Consider the following 15,239-nt stretch of genomic DNA (forward strand, 5'->3'; position numbering starts at 1 on the left):
GGATCTGCCTATAAAGCACTGCGGCTTCTCACTTGCCGTCATCTCACTTGTATATAGTCACATGAGCACACAGACGCCACGATGCTGACTTTGATCCAGCTGATAATTTCGCTTTTTTTGACGAGCATTAGCTCAGCTGATGCGGAGAGACTTTTCCATAATCGGGATCATTCTGACGTGCAGACCTTCAGCTCTCACCAAGCTGAGGTTATAACAGACAAGTCCACAGCAGAGGTAAAAAAAAAATTCCAGGTGATCTCAGCATCTATCAGACATTTCACAAACGATTCTAGGAAACATATAATGTAACCCATGTGTTGTTGTAGTTATTTCTCTCTAGATATGGATTCATTAAGCCAGTGAACTGGGAGGAGATCCAGTTTGAGGATTCAGACTCGTCTTTTAGCGATGACTTCCCGGATGATCTGCAGGACATGATCCAGGAAGGAATCTCAGTGCATCATTCAAGGGATGCTCCTCGGGACCACGACAGCCAAGCGTTTATTTCAGCACTTGAGGAGTTTCAGAGGGTGTCGGGCCTGCCTGTCACAGGTGTGCTTGATGAGGCCACCAAGGCGGCAATGAACAAACCGAGGTGTGGAGTCCCTGACAAGGAGACAGACCTGAACGCCCCTGTAGCACCTGAGAACAGTAGTGCCCTGCATGCTGACACATTTAATGAGACCGACAGTAACAACACAGCAAGCAATATAATGAGTGACACTTCTTTTGGTACCGCTAACTCCTTTGAGGATGAGATATTCAATTCTAATGACACAGAGAGTGTTCTCACAGGGATTTCTAATGACACCAGCAGGAATTACACAGAAGACTTCTTTGATCCAATTTCAAATAACACTTTTCCAAATAGCTCACATGGCACCAGCATGGACAGTCAGACTGTGAACGACAGCGTGAGCATCCGTCAGAGCGAGGCAGTGCGACGCAGGAAACGTCACCTGGCCGCTCTCGTGTCCAAAAACAGGCGCAAGAGAGATCTGAGTGAAACGGGTTACATGGCTTTTTCTAAGAGGGTGTTGAAATGGAGGCTGATAGGAGAAGGCTACAGCAGTCAGCTGTCGATTGAAGACCAGAGGTACGTCTTCAGGCTGGCCTTCAGGATGTGGAGCGAGGTGTCTCCGCTGGAGTTTGTGGAGGATGTTCATTCCCCGCTGGAGGATGTTGATATCAGGCTGGGCTTTGGCACAGGTAAGTCAGACCTGAAACTCACGACACTTATTACAACATACATGATTACATTTGTACTGCACCGCATTTATCTGACAGCTTTAGTTACCAGTTTGACATCCAAAGATAAGCTTATATAATATGAGGTCTTGCTATAAATTGAACTACCAAACAGTATACACAAGCACAACTGAAGTGATTTGTTCATTAATCAGTTAATCGGAGAGACAGAGATTGATTGGCAGCTACTTTGATAATAGTTTAAGTCATTTTTCATGCAAAACATTTCATGGCTTCAGCTTCACAAATGTGAAAATTTGCTGTTTTTCTGTGTAACTTTTTTATTGTTTACATTTAATTTTAATCATTTTGAATTTTGGACAAAATGAGCATTGAGAAGGTTTCACTTTGGGTTCTGAGTAATTGTGACGGCATTTCTAGAAATTTCCTAAAACTTTACAAGATGAACAACTAGTCAGTTAATCCAGAATGAAAATAATGCAGTCCTATACAAAATTGTTTAAAATTAGCTCCACCTCAAACAAGCACAACAGTAAAACCCATGTAACAGTAACAGTGGCCATTTTTCTGCACCACTATTCATACATAAAGTACATTTTCCTGATTATACTTACATACATTTACATAAATAACATTTTCAATGTAGGACGTCTGCTTGTAACACAGTGTATTTACAGTGTGGTGTTTGAACTTTCACTTAAGTAAAGACTGGTTCCTTCACCACTGCAGAAAATGCAGTAAAAGAAAGAAAAAAGTAGTACTCCAAACTGCATCGATAAAGTGATCAAATTAAATAATTTCATTCGAAATAAACTACAACAATAGCTTTCACGTTAAGAACCAGCATATTTCAAATGTAATAGCAACCACCAGCGTTCAGAGCAGATATATGTTGGTTTTGTGCACTAAAGCTGACAACAGCTGGATGATTTAATTTTTTTCACCATGCACATTATACTATAAGTAACACTGTTTGGACATAATGTTTTATTCAAATTCATAGAGGGATCAATGCATCTTTTTTCAATCCTGTGTCACTATATTCCACACAGGAAGGCACCTGGGTTGCAACCAGAGGTTTGATGGCACTGGTCATGAATTTGCCCACGCCTGGTTTCTGGGTGATATACACTTCGATGATGACGAACATTTCACTGGTCCCAATGCAGGCACCGGGATCAGCCTTCTCAAAGTAAGCATAAATAAGGCAGAGGCGTTATTACTGAAAAGACTCATTCATTCTAACATTTTGAATTTCCTTCTCTGAGGTGGCGGTTCATGAGATCGGCCATGTTTTGGGTCTCCCCCACATCTACAGGCCTGGCTCTATAATGCAGCCCAGCTATCTGCCACAGGAGTCAGGCTTCGAGATGGACTGGATGGACAGGAAAGCTGTACAGCACCTCTACGGTAACAGCACCATCTAGTGGATAGATACGCAAAGAGAGAACTAGACTCATTTACAGTAATTCATTTTTTATAATGTGCTTGCATTTGAACCCAGGGGGCTGTAAAGGTCGATTCAACACAGTATTTGATTGGATCAGAAAGGAGAAGACACCCTACGGGGAGGTGGTCGTCCGCTTTAACACCTATTTCGTAAGAGACGGCTGGTACTGGCTGTATGAGAACAGGAACAACCGAACACGCTATGGAGATCCAGTCGCGCTGCAGATTGGCTGGCGTGGCATTCCCATGGACGGAGTGGATGCTTATGTGCATGTGTGGTCCAGGAAAAGAGATGCTGTTTACTTCTTTAAAGGTAAATACTACACTACATATGTGAATATATGTACAGATACTGCAGATTTCCTGAAGGATAAACATTTTCATACAACAGCTTTAAAGGTATATTTGGTCAATGCTGTTTTTGTGTACAGGTACGCAGTTCTGGAGGTATGACAATGAGAATGACCAGGTGTTCAGACAGGACCCCGAAGGTCACCGCTATCCGAGGCTGATCTCTGAGGGTTTCCCAGGGGTGTTCAGCCCCATTGACACAGCCTTTTACGACAGGAGGGACTCCTGTATCTACTTCTTCAAAAACACTCTGGTGAGAATGGCTTTCCTTATCTCCTCTTTGACACATGCAGGTGCACAGGACGCGTGTAGATTTGTTCAGATGGGAATAGATTTGGGGAATGCGTGAGAGAGGGCCAACGAGGTGAGAGTTTGAGGGATTAAATCAGTGTCAGAGGACTCACAGACATCACAGAGGCAGATTTACTCTGTGAGTTTTGGTGATTAAATGCAAATTCATAAGGGAATATCTAGAGCAGGTCCAGCATTATCACATAATTTTGTGGCCTTGTCTCGTAAAAATGGACCCTTAAATAAATCTTATTAATAATTCCATAAATTGTGTTAAATCAAATTACACAATCACAGAAACCTGGGGTCTATTATTGCAGCATAGGTCTAATTGTTAGTTTCTGGGCATATAATGAAGCTGCCATAGTTTGCTCTATACTTTAAGAGACCCAAGAGGAAACATTATGCACATTAGGTATTGGTGAATGGTCTGAATAGGGGGGACAACAGATAATTTCTGCCCTGGAGCCACCTAAAATTCTATTCCGGCCCTGGATTAATTGTCATTACAGCTACAGTTTCCTTATGTGATTTGTAATCAAAGCCCAAGATAATTCATTGTTTCTCAGCATTACGAGGGAACATATTCATGCAAACAAACCCGCCACACACTTCCTCTGTGATTTGCCCGTAATTGAATTGATTGATGAGGCAAAAGCGATTATCCGTTCGAACAGGTGTACGCCTTCGACGTGGAAGCCAACAGCTTGGCGAGAGGCTTCCCCAAAAACATCAGAGAAGTTTTCCCTGCAGTGGAGAGCGGAGACCATCCAGATGGCAACATCGACGCCGCCTACTTCTCCTACACCCACAACGCCGTCTTTCTGCTCAAGGGCACGCGCTTCTGGCAGGTGGTGGGCAGCCGCAAACGCTGGCGCCGGGCCTTTCTGCCGCGGAATGGCCTGCTGCCACACAAGGAGGTGGATCAGCAGTGGTTCGACATCTGCAACGTTCATCCCACCGCGCTCAGACTAACTCGCTGAGGTGGCGGAGATTCATTAAGCCCCCTGATGTGTGCTGATATGGTCTACTGATTCACCTGTTGCGCCTACGCATGTTGTCATATGAGTGTAGACACCCATTATCGACGTTTGTGTAATGTTTAACTGTAATTCAACTGGATATTTCCGTTGGCTTGTCTTCAATTAGGTATGTTATTAACATACCAGCTGCTCTGCCTGTCTCTCACTTCAAGGCGCCAAATGCATGTTGGCATGAAACCAATCCTCAAGGACCTCTCATGTTCAAGATATTTAGAGAATAAACTTATTCACAGAATGTTTACTTATGCTTCATGCACACACCTCTGTTACATATAGACATGTATAGCCGGGCTTCCTTTAAAGTTTGGTGTGTTTAAGTGCACTGTGGAGAAATTGCTTTCAAACGGCATGTTTACAAAGAGACGGGGGTGTTTATGCAAAAACATGAAATGATAACTACGTAGAGACTTCTCATGTCAGATGCATTGGATCTATATCTTTTGAAGAAGAAAGTGTCCGCATATGCATGTATAAAAATGGAAATTTATTCAGGAGACTGAGAGTGATTTCTGGGTAAACGTGCAGACTGGAAGCAATTTGACATGAGAATAGAAAACGAAAGGTTATATAATGATGCAAAAATCGCATCGCACACAACGGAGCGACATTCATCCAGATGCTGCAGACTGTTTCTTATTTGTGCAACATGTTTCTGGGAGGGTTAAAATTATTACCAGATCCACTCATTGCCCAGTGATGATGATGATGATGATGATGATGGTACACCTGGTCCCAGAGCCTCTTGTTGGCTTGATAGCACATCTGCACTGAATATATGAAACTACCACTACCCTCTACATCACCTGCAGGACCTCAAATCCATAGCTGCCTGCAGGCAGGAAAGGATAAGGACATGTGACCTGGAAACTGTAATACTCCGCCAGTGCGCCAAACAGCATCTGAGCTGATTTGGAAGAAAACAATACAAGCTTTATCAATAAAAACCTGGAGATGGTGGAAAACATCAATCTCACAACCCGCTTCCTTGAAATCCTCCGTGTTGTGTAAAGATTTGCACACTATCAATCAAAAAAGAGCCAACTGAAATTTAGATTGAAGCAAAATGATTGAAAAGGGGGCTCGTCTTGCTACTTAATGCTGTTCCATTTTATAGTAATCATTTGAGCACGGTGCAACGAAACAGACATTGATTCTGTAATCAATATGTTACTTGAACACCCTTATTTATTCAGCTCATCTTAGGAGATTAAGCTCCTGGTGGGCCCCAGATAACTAGCGTTGTGCTCCAGGCGCTCCATAGGCTATATTAATAAATTGAAGTAGAAATCAATTACAAGCAAAAAGAACAAAATGTCATGGCAAGTGGGGCTACAGAGACGGATGCCATGAGATGGTGAGTCTGCTCACGCATCTGCAGAATGAGCTTCCCTCTGGAAAGGCATTAACAGCATACAAATACAGACCCTTGTTTTCCTGGTTCAGCTCTACTTAAGCTTTAAGAGATTTCAAATTCCAACAATATTTGCAGGCATATTGTATCTGCAAGTGAACTAATAAACATTCTGTAGTTCAGAATGGAGTTACATTTGTGTGAGTCCAATGTGCCATATGTTTGCTGCAGCACTACACAGCTGTGTGGCTGACATCTCAGCAGGAATTATTGATAGACTAATATTGAATCCAGCACGTAAGATGATGCATTGCTGCGGAGGCTTGTGATCTGTTTGTTTATCCCGTCATGAAGGCCCCCCATACGTCCCCCCATACAGAGAAATCCTAAATACAAACTGTTACTCACACACGCGAGGCCTCGGCTGCCGCACGCCGCACAGCCTCTGCGCTAACAGTGCCGCCACTGAAGCTCCCTTCCCCTGCACCGCGGGCCTCTTTGGATGCGACTGGGATAAATGAGATCAGTCATGCTGATGGAGCCCGAGCCGCGGCAGCCCCGGAGAGATAGAAAAACCTGTGTCATGGCACAGGAATCCACATGGGAGGTGCTTCACAAACGGGAGAATGGGATGAAACTCCTACAGCACATTCATATAACAAAAAAAACCCAACTCCCAAACTCTGCCAAGATGTGAAAAAAGAGCTTGCAGTGCTGTTGCCTCATTTCTGTCAAAGTGCGGAAAGCATAGGAACAAATCTTTTCTAGCATCATTTCAACCCACTGTCATACAGTAATGTGTCTTTGTGTGTGCCGTGGGATTAGCTCAACAAACTGCTGCATGTAGCTGCAGCAGTGTGTCGCATTCATATGTGCGTTCAAGATTCTCGTCAGCTCCAGCCTTTCAAAGACATCCCCGTTGTCGCAGATCTCTCGGGTTGAATTAACAGTGAGTTCAAGGATAAAATCACTTTGTTCATAGAAAGAGAACATTTGCACAGTAAACAATTCAAGGATTTCCCCTGTGATTGAAATAGTGGCTTTTTTTTCTGAGTCGCACCTTGCTGGAGGTTGAATAGCTTTAATGCATTCCACGTTTGAGTTAAAACAATATATTTAATGCTTGACCTCAGCAGTGTCATTGATTTCTGGAAACATCTGCTTATTTTGAATTTGATGCAGCAATATGTGTCAAACAAGCAATAAAAGACTGGGAAAGTTGTGGAACGCTCCAAGAACACCTGATTGGAGCGTTCCACAGGTAAACAGGTTGATTAGTCGCAGGTGTTTGGAGCCATGGAGGGGATGGACCCACTCTGCTGCACTTTGACATTTCCTCACTTGTCAGCAAAGGGGTCAAACATAGCTGATGGAGCTGGAGAAATCTCAGCTTGGCTCGACACGTGAGACTCTGAGTCATGTCGTGAACAGCAAAAAGCCAAAGCAGAATCGTCAAAATGTCTCGCAACCTAAGCCTGTAACCTTCTCTGATACCATGTTGGCAGGGTTCAGAATGAACGTGCGTTTGACCAACAGTAGGAGACAGATCGGAAACAGAACTGTCAGAATCGAAGCAGCCGGGAATCAAATCTCTAATACAGGCATGTCAAACTGATTCCATAAAGGGCCGTGTGGCTGCAGGTTTTCGTTCCAACCAAGGAGGAGCACACCAGGCTGGGATCAATTAATCAGCTGATCTCAGTCTTCAGCTAAGTGATCCCTTGATGTTGATTGGTTGGCCTGGTGTGCTCCTCCTTGGTTGGAACAAAAACCTGCAGCCACATGGCCCTTTATGGAATGAGTTTGACATGCCTGCTCAAATATGAGCCAAAAACACTGGATCCTACACTTCCCATAATGCAACTCAAAAGTCTTTTTTTATCCTGCCTGGTTGATCAAAGCCCACACACAAGCCCCAAACTCCATAGAACTACTTTTAATGCAGCTACATAAAGATATTCTAAAGCCTGGCAACATCAGTCAGGTTATTTTCTCCTCCAGAGCAACACGTCGTACATACAGCTGCTTGAACTCTCCTCTCTCATGATGGACAAACTGAGCTTCATCTGAGCAGTTGGTGGAGAGATCATGGTATTAAAACAACATCCTTAACAAATCAAAATGAGAAGAAGGAGAAGACGACAACACCCTACGGATCACAGACAATGTTAAAATCTGAACCCTTACGTATACACACAGCAGCACTTAATCATCATCACACTGCACCGCGCTGCACCTTTGACAGGCCGTAGATTAGCATCGATGCTTACTGTGAAGTCTGGTGCGACTGCCGTATTAAAATGGAAATGCAGGAACATAATATTGTGCCCTCGAGCAGGTAAACTCATCTTTCACGCCACAGAGACGGGGGGACCAGTAGAGGGCAACCTCAACACACAGAAGCAGCTCAAATAGACCTCAGGACTGCTGCATGGGCCCGTGTCAGTTTTCCACGGCACAGCGGTGTTCATTTTTTAATGTATCGATTTTATCCACATGTTTACTCGCATCTTCATCATTTTTATTTACCCCACAAATGTATTTGACAGCTCAATGACGCTGTTAGTCTGAGGGAACAAAGATCTACACGCACCTGTCTTCTTTTTTATCATTTAGAATGAGAAATGTGGGATTTTGGACCAGTGCTTATGAACGCATTTAAACTGCACATGACAGCTAATGTGCAGTCTCTTCAGCTATCTTGGTAGAAATATTTGCAGTGGGTGTCTGTGCTGCATTTGAGCGTGTTTGTGGATGTGACAGGTGTATTTTGAGAGCGGAATAAGAAAAGGGAGGATTCTTTCCACACGCTTTATGTGTCTCCTCTTGTCAGATGCCTCCTGTGGAAATGCTGACATGCGTGTGTGTGTGTGTGTGTGTGTGTGTGTGTTCCCAAGGAATGACGGGTTATGGAAATACGTTTACCTGGGTATACATGCGCTGTGTGCTGTGTTTCACACTGTTTGAAAGGGAATTTGTAGCTGCTGCCAGAGATCCCACCGCCACACTGAGGCACAGTGCGGATCAGCATTTATTCTGCAGTAATAAGCGTGGAATTCAGACTTTCCTGAAAAGCGGATTTCGAGTTGAAAGTTGTTTTGCGCATTAACTTTGAGTGGCATCGTTAACAAGGCTCCGGCTTGTTTACAGTGGTTCAAAAATCAAGCAGTCTCTCACCTCACTCAGAGAGAGGAACACATGAAACACACACGGGAGTGCACACAGCTGCACGGTGTCATTTGCACGAATGCATACACACCTCATAAGAATCACACACACACACACACACAGATGTTCCCCCACATGTGTCCCCCTCCCTTCCCTTCCTCTTTTCCCGCTTCTCTCCCCCCCAGGATAAAGAAGTTTGGATTAAAAGAGAAAAACACTGACTGGTGCCTTCACGATTGCCTCTCAATTTCACATTCAAATCAATATTTCAAAAGCTTTTATCATCAAATAGTTTGGAGCAGAGTGCTCCTCACTGAGGATCTTTAATGTTAAGGAGAGGTAAATAGGATTTGGGATTCACAAACCCGAGCTTTCACGCCGTCATTAAACCGTGACGAAGGAGAAACTCTTTTTGTGTGACGGGAAACAGTGTAACTCTGCATTAAAAGCAGTTTTTGGTTGTTTTTTTTTTGGACGACTGAACAAGTATCTTTGACTTTATATCCGTCCTTGGTTACACATGTAAGCAGGAGTCACTGTGCCGAATGGAAATAGTACAGTAATTACATGTCTTCTCTTGAGAATAGTTCATGTATCACACAGACTAATTTGAATGAGGAATCCAAATCATGCAAGTGTAATTAAGCGTTGTGTAGCCTCATGCATAATGCAGCATTTAGGTATTGACTAAATACCTGATAAACAAATAGAGTGGGTGTGGAGGAGGACATGTTTGTCATACCACAGGCAGTCCACCCAATACATGCACCCGGCCCGCTAATTTGCCTCCATATGTGGTGGAGGAATTCCTCCCACCCGCCGCACACTGAACCTTGACCTTTGGCTAAGGAGGAGTTTCAGAAACAAAACAAGGGGGCTTTCTGGTGATGTCAGTCTGAGTGGCAGCTGCGGGTCAAGGGGGGAGGGACGAGGCTGTCCCACGCATGGCCACACAGAAGTGACTGCCCGGCCGCCGCTGCCTCCATTTTGAGCCTGGGAAAGTGACAGGAGACGTGCGTGCCACGGCTTGGTCGCAGGAAATGCTAATGCTTCGGCTGTCTTTAAGTTTTAAACCTGTTGTGTTTGCTTTGCTTTGCATGTAAAAAAGTTTCCTCCGTCACCTCTGGTGGTGTCTCGCTATGCCAACAGAAATCTCAGATATCTCAAAATCTGGGCAGAAACACCCCAAACTATCTGCACTTTCCGTCAGGAGGGCCAGGGAGGAAACACAGCTTTGTTTCTGTAATTTGGGTGAACCGGTCTTCTAATTAGCTTGAGAGAAGTCATGGAGCCCTGCTGCCACAAAGAGCCTTTTGATTAATTTGTGCATCAGCAGCAGCAGCAGAGCCCTTTTATTTACTCTCAAGTGTCTCTGTTTTTGCAACGATCACTTTATTCTCTGGCGCAAAATATCGCGTGGCGCTGCTGCCACTTGCCGCGGCGGCTGCCTGCATCCGATGGGCCCTTTTATTCCCTCCCGAGCCACAGAAGCACACCTGCTTGTGAAGCCGCTCGTACATTCATGAGCACAAAACAAGGAATTCGTCAAGTGGCCGGCCTTCGGGGGTCTTTCCTCCTCCTCCTCCTCCTCCTCTTCGCCTCTCCTCTCCCTGTCCCCTCCACCTCTTCCAGATCCCCCCCTGATTTTCTCCTCACCTCAGCGCCCCCGCCCCTCTTCCGCCACCTCCCTCCCTCTCTCTTCCATTTTCTACCAGAGGAACAGATGGGGTTTGAGTCGATGGGGAATGATGGTTGGGTATGAACGGCCTCTTACTTAACTTGGGGGGGGTTTACACTTTGTATTGCATGCCCATCTCTGTGTGCGTGTCCAGGTTTCACTTTCAGCCTAAATTTGGGCATTTTTTTGATACGGTTTGTTAACAAAACACATTAACTACAAATCAGTATTATATATGAACGGCTACAGATCTGTTTTGTTCTTGAAAATCAACTCAAAATGTGTCACATCTGGAGAGCTTTTCCAGATTCGATCGCTGTATCTCGAGTGTAGAGCCTGTTCACGTCTTCAGCTCATGCAGAATTCTGCAGCCAGACAAGCAACAAAAAGCACCTTTTGCTTTTAAAGCTCCCCATCCTGTCGCTCCAGCATGCATTTATTCTCTCAACCTTAACTCCAAGCATTGCTAGCGGTCCCCCAGTCTAGACTTAAAGCATAATCCTGGTTTCCTACGACCCATTTCTGCGGCATCGTCGTAATAACTTCTAACACAGCGAGCGGCTGAGATCAGGGAACATGGCGACCTTGCTGAATAGAGAGCAAGAAGCAGGAGCGTGAAGGTTTTAGACAAACCCTCGGGCCAAACTTATTTGGAAGAGAAAATGAAGGCGGATGGTAAAATTATTCCAGTCTGTTGTAATTAACTCAAACAGTTTACAGACTCTGTATGTGCAATAGCTGCTCATTTTTAATCTTTTAATTTGAGATAATGTCACAGTTTTTCTGTTTTAATCATTGGCTTTACATTGTTTTGTCTCTGCTGTTTATTTTCTTCTATTGACTTTCTTGATATTATGTGTATGTCTTAAAGAAATTGTATAAGCTGCTGTTCATGTTTTGTCTGTGCTCGGTGAATCACTTTGTGCTGCTTGTTTGCATGTTTTAATCATGACCACCGTTGCCCCCTGACCTTAGCCAAGAGATTACTATTGCAACCATGATGGTCCCCTAACCTCAATGGAGGAGTAGTCTTGACCCAAACCATGGTCTAACCAAGTCTAAACCTAACCAGACCTAAACCATGGTGGTGTTAAACCATGAAACAGATGGATTCTTTTCTGGAAGGCGCAGAGAAATGAAGTCGTCCTCTCGATAAAATGAGTAACGGCTGAACTCCATTTAGCCGCCTCGCTGTCAGCGTCCTGGTATTGTTGATGCTGGCTTACTTCCACGCTGGGACACTTGAACATAATGGGACCATTATTAATGTTATTAGTAACACCTGTGCTTTTCTTACAGCAACAAGTCACGTCTCCTGCGGAAAAGGCCTTTTTTTTCCAGCGTGTCTGATTGTTGCGTTTCTTGCCTAGTCGGACTCGGTCGCAGCGACGCCGCCACATTCCCATTACGACCAATATGCCCAAATCTGCAAATATAACGACAACCGTTTGCCCTACAATCAAGCGGAAAGGGCTGGTTTGCTGTCCTCAGTTGGTTTTGCGAGGGCTTCGGCCGTCTGTGAGCTGCCTGCTGGAGCTCTCGCCGTGCTCGCCACCCTCAACAAGGCCCCCGGCTCACACAGAGAATAGGCCACCCTTTCACACTCTCTCCGGACACAGTGAATGACTGCCGCTCACATCCTGAGATCCTATTCCGGGGCGAGCCTTCCAAAATTTTGCCACGTTTGCTCCGGAGTAAAAAATATCACGCAGCACGTCCCGTGCTACAAAATTGCGTTGCAGTGTGAAGTGTCGATTTCTTTATCCGTCTGCGTGCGTGGTTGAATCACAATCTCAAAAATCAACCCCTTCCCCCTGTCCTGTGGCGCATATACATGCTTTTCCTTAAACATATATGCCGTTCATGAAAGATGTATTTCCAACCATCCCTCCGCTCGACGCAAACAGCAGGATAGTTGTTTTGCAGCACTGCAGCTGAGACCTTCTCGAAAATAGACCTCGGAGTTGTTCCTCTCCAAACAGCTGCCATTATTCATGAGCGTCAGCTAAGGAATGTTTTTCATATGTCAGTGTCAGAGAGATTATATTATGTTACAACCTCTGGCTGGTGTTGGTAATGTCTTTTTTTTTTAAATGTACCAAACAGTGCATCAGTTAAATAAATATTGCATGCTTTTCACCTTGAAGGATGTGGCATGTATTCTAACCTATGCTCCGGGAAGTCTTGTGTGTCAAAGCATGAGAGAATTATGTCTTTAGAGGGGAAGCTCCTCTCCTCCTCAATGTTCATGCATTACATTTTGGAATACTCAATAGGCAGGGATCTTGCTGGGAGCTGGAGTTCGGGCTTTGGCTCCCTCCCATGTAGGTCACACCTTATTATGACAAATTTAAAAGTTCTTGCCATGACTCTCTGTTTAGAAAATGAGAGGGAGGTCCCCGGTGTGCGTGTGTGTCACGGATTTAAACGGCACCGTCTCACCTCCTTTCTGCAGCGTTTTGTTTGATCTAAATGAGAATTTGGAGAAAGTGGAACAGCTCGTGAAGGAGCAGTGAGAAATCGAGACTGACGTTGCCACCTCATAGCCCTGAAATTGTGCGGAGTAGTTGTGCCAGCGTCTTTGTTCAGAGATTAATGTTGCGTCAGTCACATTCTTTGTGCGGGGGACACTAGCCAAACTGCATGGTGAAATCTCGCTACTCCAAAAACACCCATTCTGATGCAGAGGAAAATAGGAGAGCGGCATTTGGAGAGAATCATAAATTTATCTGACATGCATGGGCTCCCGCTGTTATGAGCTATTGATATTCTGCCAGTCAAAGCTTGCCATTTGTGGCATCATCAACCTCTGTGTTTTAACTTTGTATGTGTGTCTTTGTATGTAGGAGGAACGTTGCTGGGCTGTGTGGCTGCACGCACACACAGCTCTGAATTAGGAGGCCCCTCTTTCTCTCTTTTTTTTTTTCTTTTCTGCCGGCTTTGCTCAGGGGCATGACACATTTCTGAGGGGCTTTGGATCCCCTAGCCTGATAATTCCTTCAATTATTCAATGCTTGGCTGGCAGATGAAGTGAGGCCATGAATAAAGCAAATCTGTGGGCCTACGAGCTCCGACAATACAAACACACTATTAGCACTCATTTCCTCTGCTCGTCCTTGAAGATACGCCGCAGCATCCTGAAAATGGAGCGCTGCGAGCAGGGGTTGGTGATTACACGGGCTTTGCCTGGGCAGAGCTCTCAGACTCACTACCTGCGCAATCGAGCTCCAAACAACAAAGTTAGGAGGGGGGTCAGAGTGCAGCGCTGAATCCCAGCCAAACTCGTGTAGGAGTGAGCTTATTGCTGCTTGTCGGGTCAGCACTGGCGGTCTTTCTTCGGCTTTCTACGCAGGTCTTTGTGAAATCAGGCGCGTGCTTTCTTTTTTTTCCCCTCTGTGCTTGCTCATCACGACTCGGTAGATCTAACATGCATCAGATTATCGCCCTTTTCTTGTAGAGAGAGGCACCACTCCGGCGACGGAGCCGTAGCGCCTAATAAAAGGCGGATCTTCACAGACACCCCGTCCTCCTCTGACTTAGTGCAGTCAAGTGTAGGACAAAAGCAAAAGAAGAGGTGCTGCGCTCCACCCTAATGAAGTTGTAGGTCTTGTTCCTCGCTGCGCTCTGTTGGAGAAACAAAGCTAATCATAGTGAGAGCAGCCCCAGACTGTTACAACAGAGGGACCAGGTGCTTGTTCTTTTTTTTCCCCCCCTTCTTCTACTTTTCCTTTTTTTTTTTTCCGCCGAGCACCTGCCTTTAACCATCTGCACCTGCCGCCTGTAATAAGACAAGGGTGCAGCACTCGCAGCGCTCCTAGGATGTATGATGGGCGAGCGCGGGTGATTGTGATGGCGCCTTAAAGACGTGGAGTGCACGCACATCTCTCATCTCCTCCTGAGTCTCCGTGAAGCCTCCACCAGAGGAAAAAAGAAACACGCTGACCTTTTTTCGCTGCCCTGACAGGAAGCTGAGCAGAGGCGTATTCCGCATCCTGCGTGCATGGCGTGATTAAACCGCCGCTGTGTGCAGGCAAAGCTGTTGGGCAGCCTTGCATGGGTGTTGCATGTATTTAGGAAAACCTGGCCCTTTCTGTTCCCGCCACCTCCCATTGTTGCATGATTTTAATCTCCCCAGCAACAGACTCCCGATGTATTTGGTTCACAGGGAGGTCAAGGACGAGCCAAGCGCCCCACCCTCCTCCTGCAACAAAGCTTATGGGGAGGGGGGAAAAAAAGCTGTCAATAACTCAGAGCTGCCACACCTACTCCTCAGAGGAGAAAGTAAAGTCGGCTGTTTTACTCTACCTGGTAATTTTTGCAGATGGCCATATAGATTTCTTGCAGGAGAAGATTACAGCATTGATCAGGAATCAACAACGACAAAATGAGGATCATCTCCTGATTTTGAAAAACTGCTTCTCTGAGATGATTTATCAAATCTAGTCTTTGGGAACGCAATCGAACATCTTCTTGCCGAATCTTGTTTTGGCCTTCAAAATCCAAACACTTCACCCGCGGTTAGAAACCCAAACAGACGAGGAATGAGTAACACAGCGTCTTCTTTTGAATACGGGATACAATTGAAGATGAAACTATGCGCCACCCCGCACTTCAGTCTCTCACTCTGCTGCCGCCGCTTTGATGTGCGGGGTGGAAAAAGCTGTGCACCTGTGGGGAGCATGAGAGGGTGATGGCGGTA

General features: G+C 45.2%; 1 protein-coding gene across 1 annotated transcript; it reads left to right on the forward strand.

The window, feature by feature from the left end:
* The first annotated feature begins 81 nt into the window (after positions 1 to 81).
* mmp21 (matrix metallopeptidase 21) lies at positions 82 to 4,283 on the forward strand. The gene is made up of 7 exons (XM_041963413.1): positions 82 to 221; positions 341 to 1,209; positions 2,262 to 2,401; positions 2,478 to 2,619; positions 2,714 to 2,971; positions 3,090 to 3,262; positions 3,978 to 4,283. Exons 1-7 carry the CDS (start codon positions 82 to 84, stop codon positions 4,281 to 4,283), a joined length of 2,028 nt encoding a protein of 675 aa, XP_041819347.1.
* Positions 4,284 to 15,239: the final 10,956 nt, after the last annotated feature.

The sequence above is a fragment of the Chelmon rostratus genome, chromosome 21, assembly GCF_017976325.1.
Source record: "Chelmon rostratus isolate fCheRos1 chromosome 21, fCheRos1.pri, whole genome shotgun sequence".
Classification (NCBI taxonomy): Eukaryota; Metazoa; Chordata; class Actinopteri; order Chaetodontiformes; family Chaetodontidae; genus Chelmon; species Chelmon rostratus.

Coding starts and splice junctions, on each gene's coding strand:
- mmp21 (XM_041963413.1), top strand. CDS start 82: ATGCTGACTTTGATCCAGCTGATAATTTCGCTTTTTTTGACGAGCATT. Junction 2,620..2,713: donor AGCTGTACAGCACCTCTACG/GTAACAGCACCA, acceptor ATTTGAACCCAG/GGGGCTGTAAAGGTCGATTC. Junction 3,263..3,977: donor ACTTCTTCAAAAACACTCTG/GTGAGAATGGCT, acceptor CCGTTCGAACAG/GTGTACGCCTTCGACGTGGA.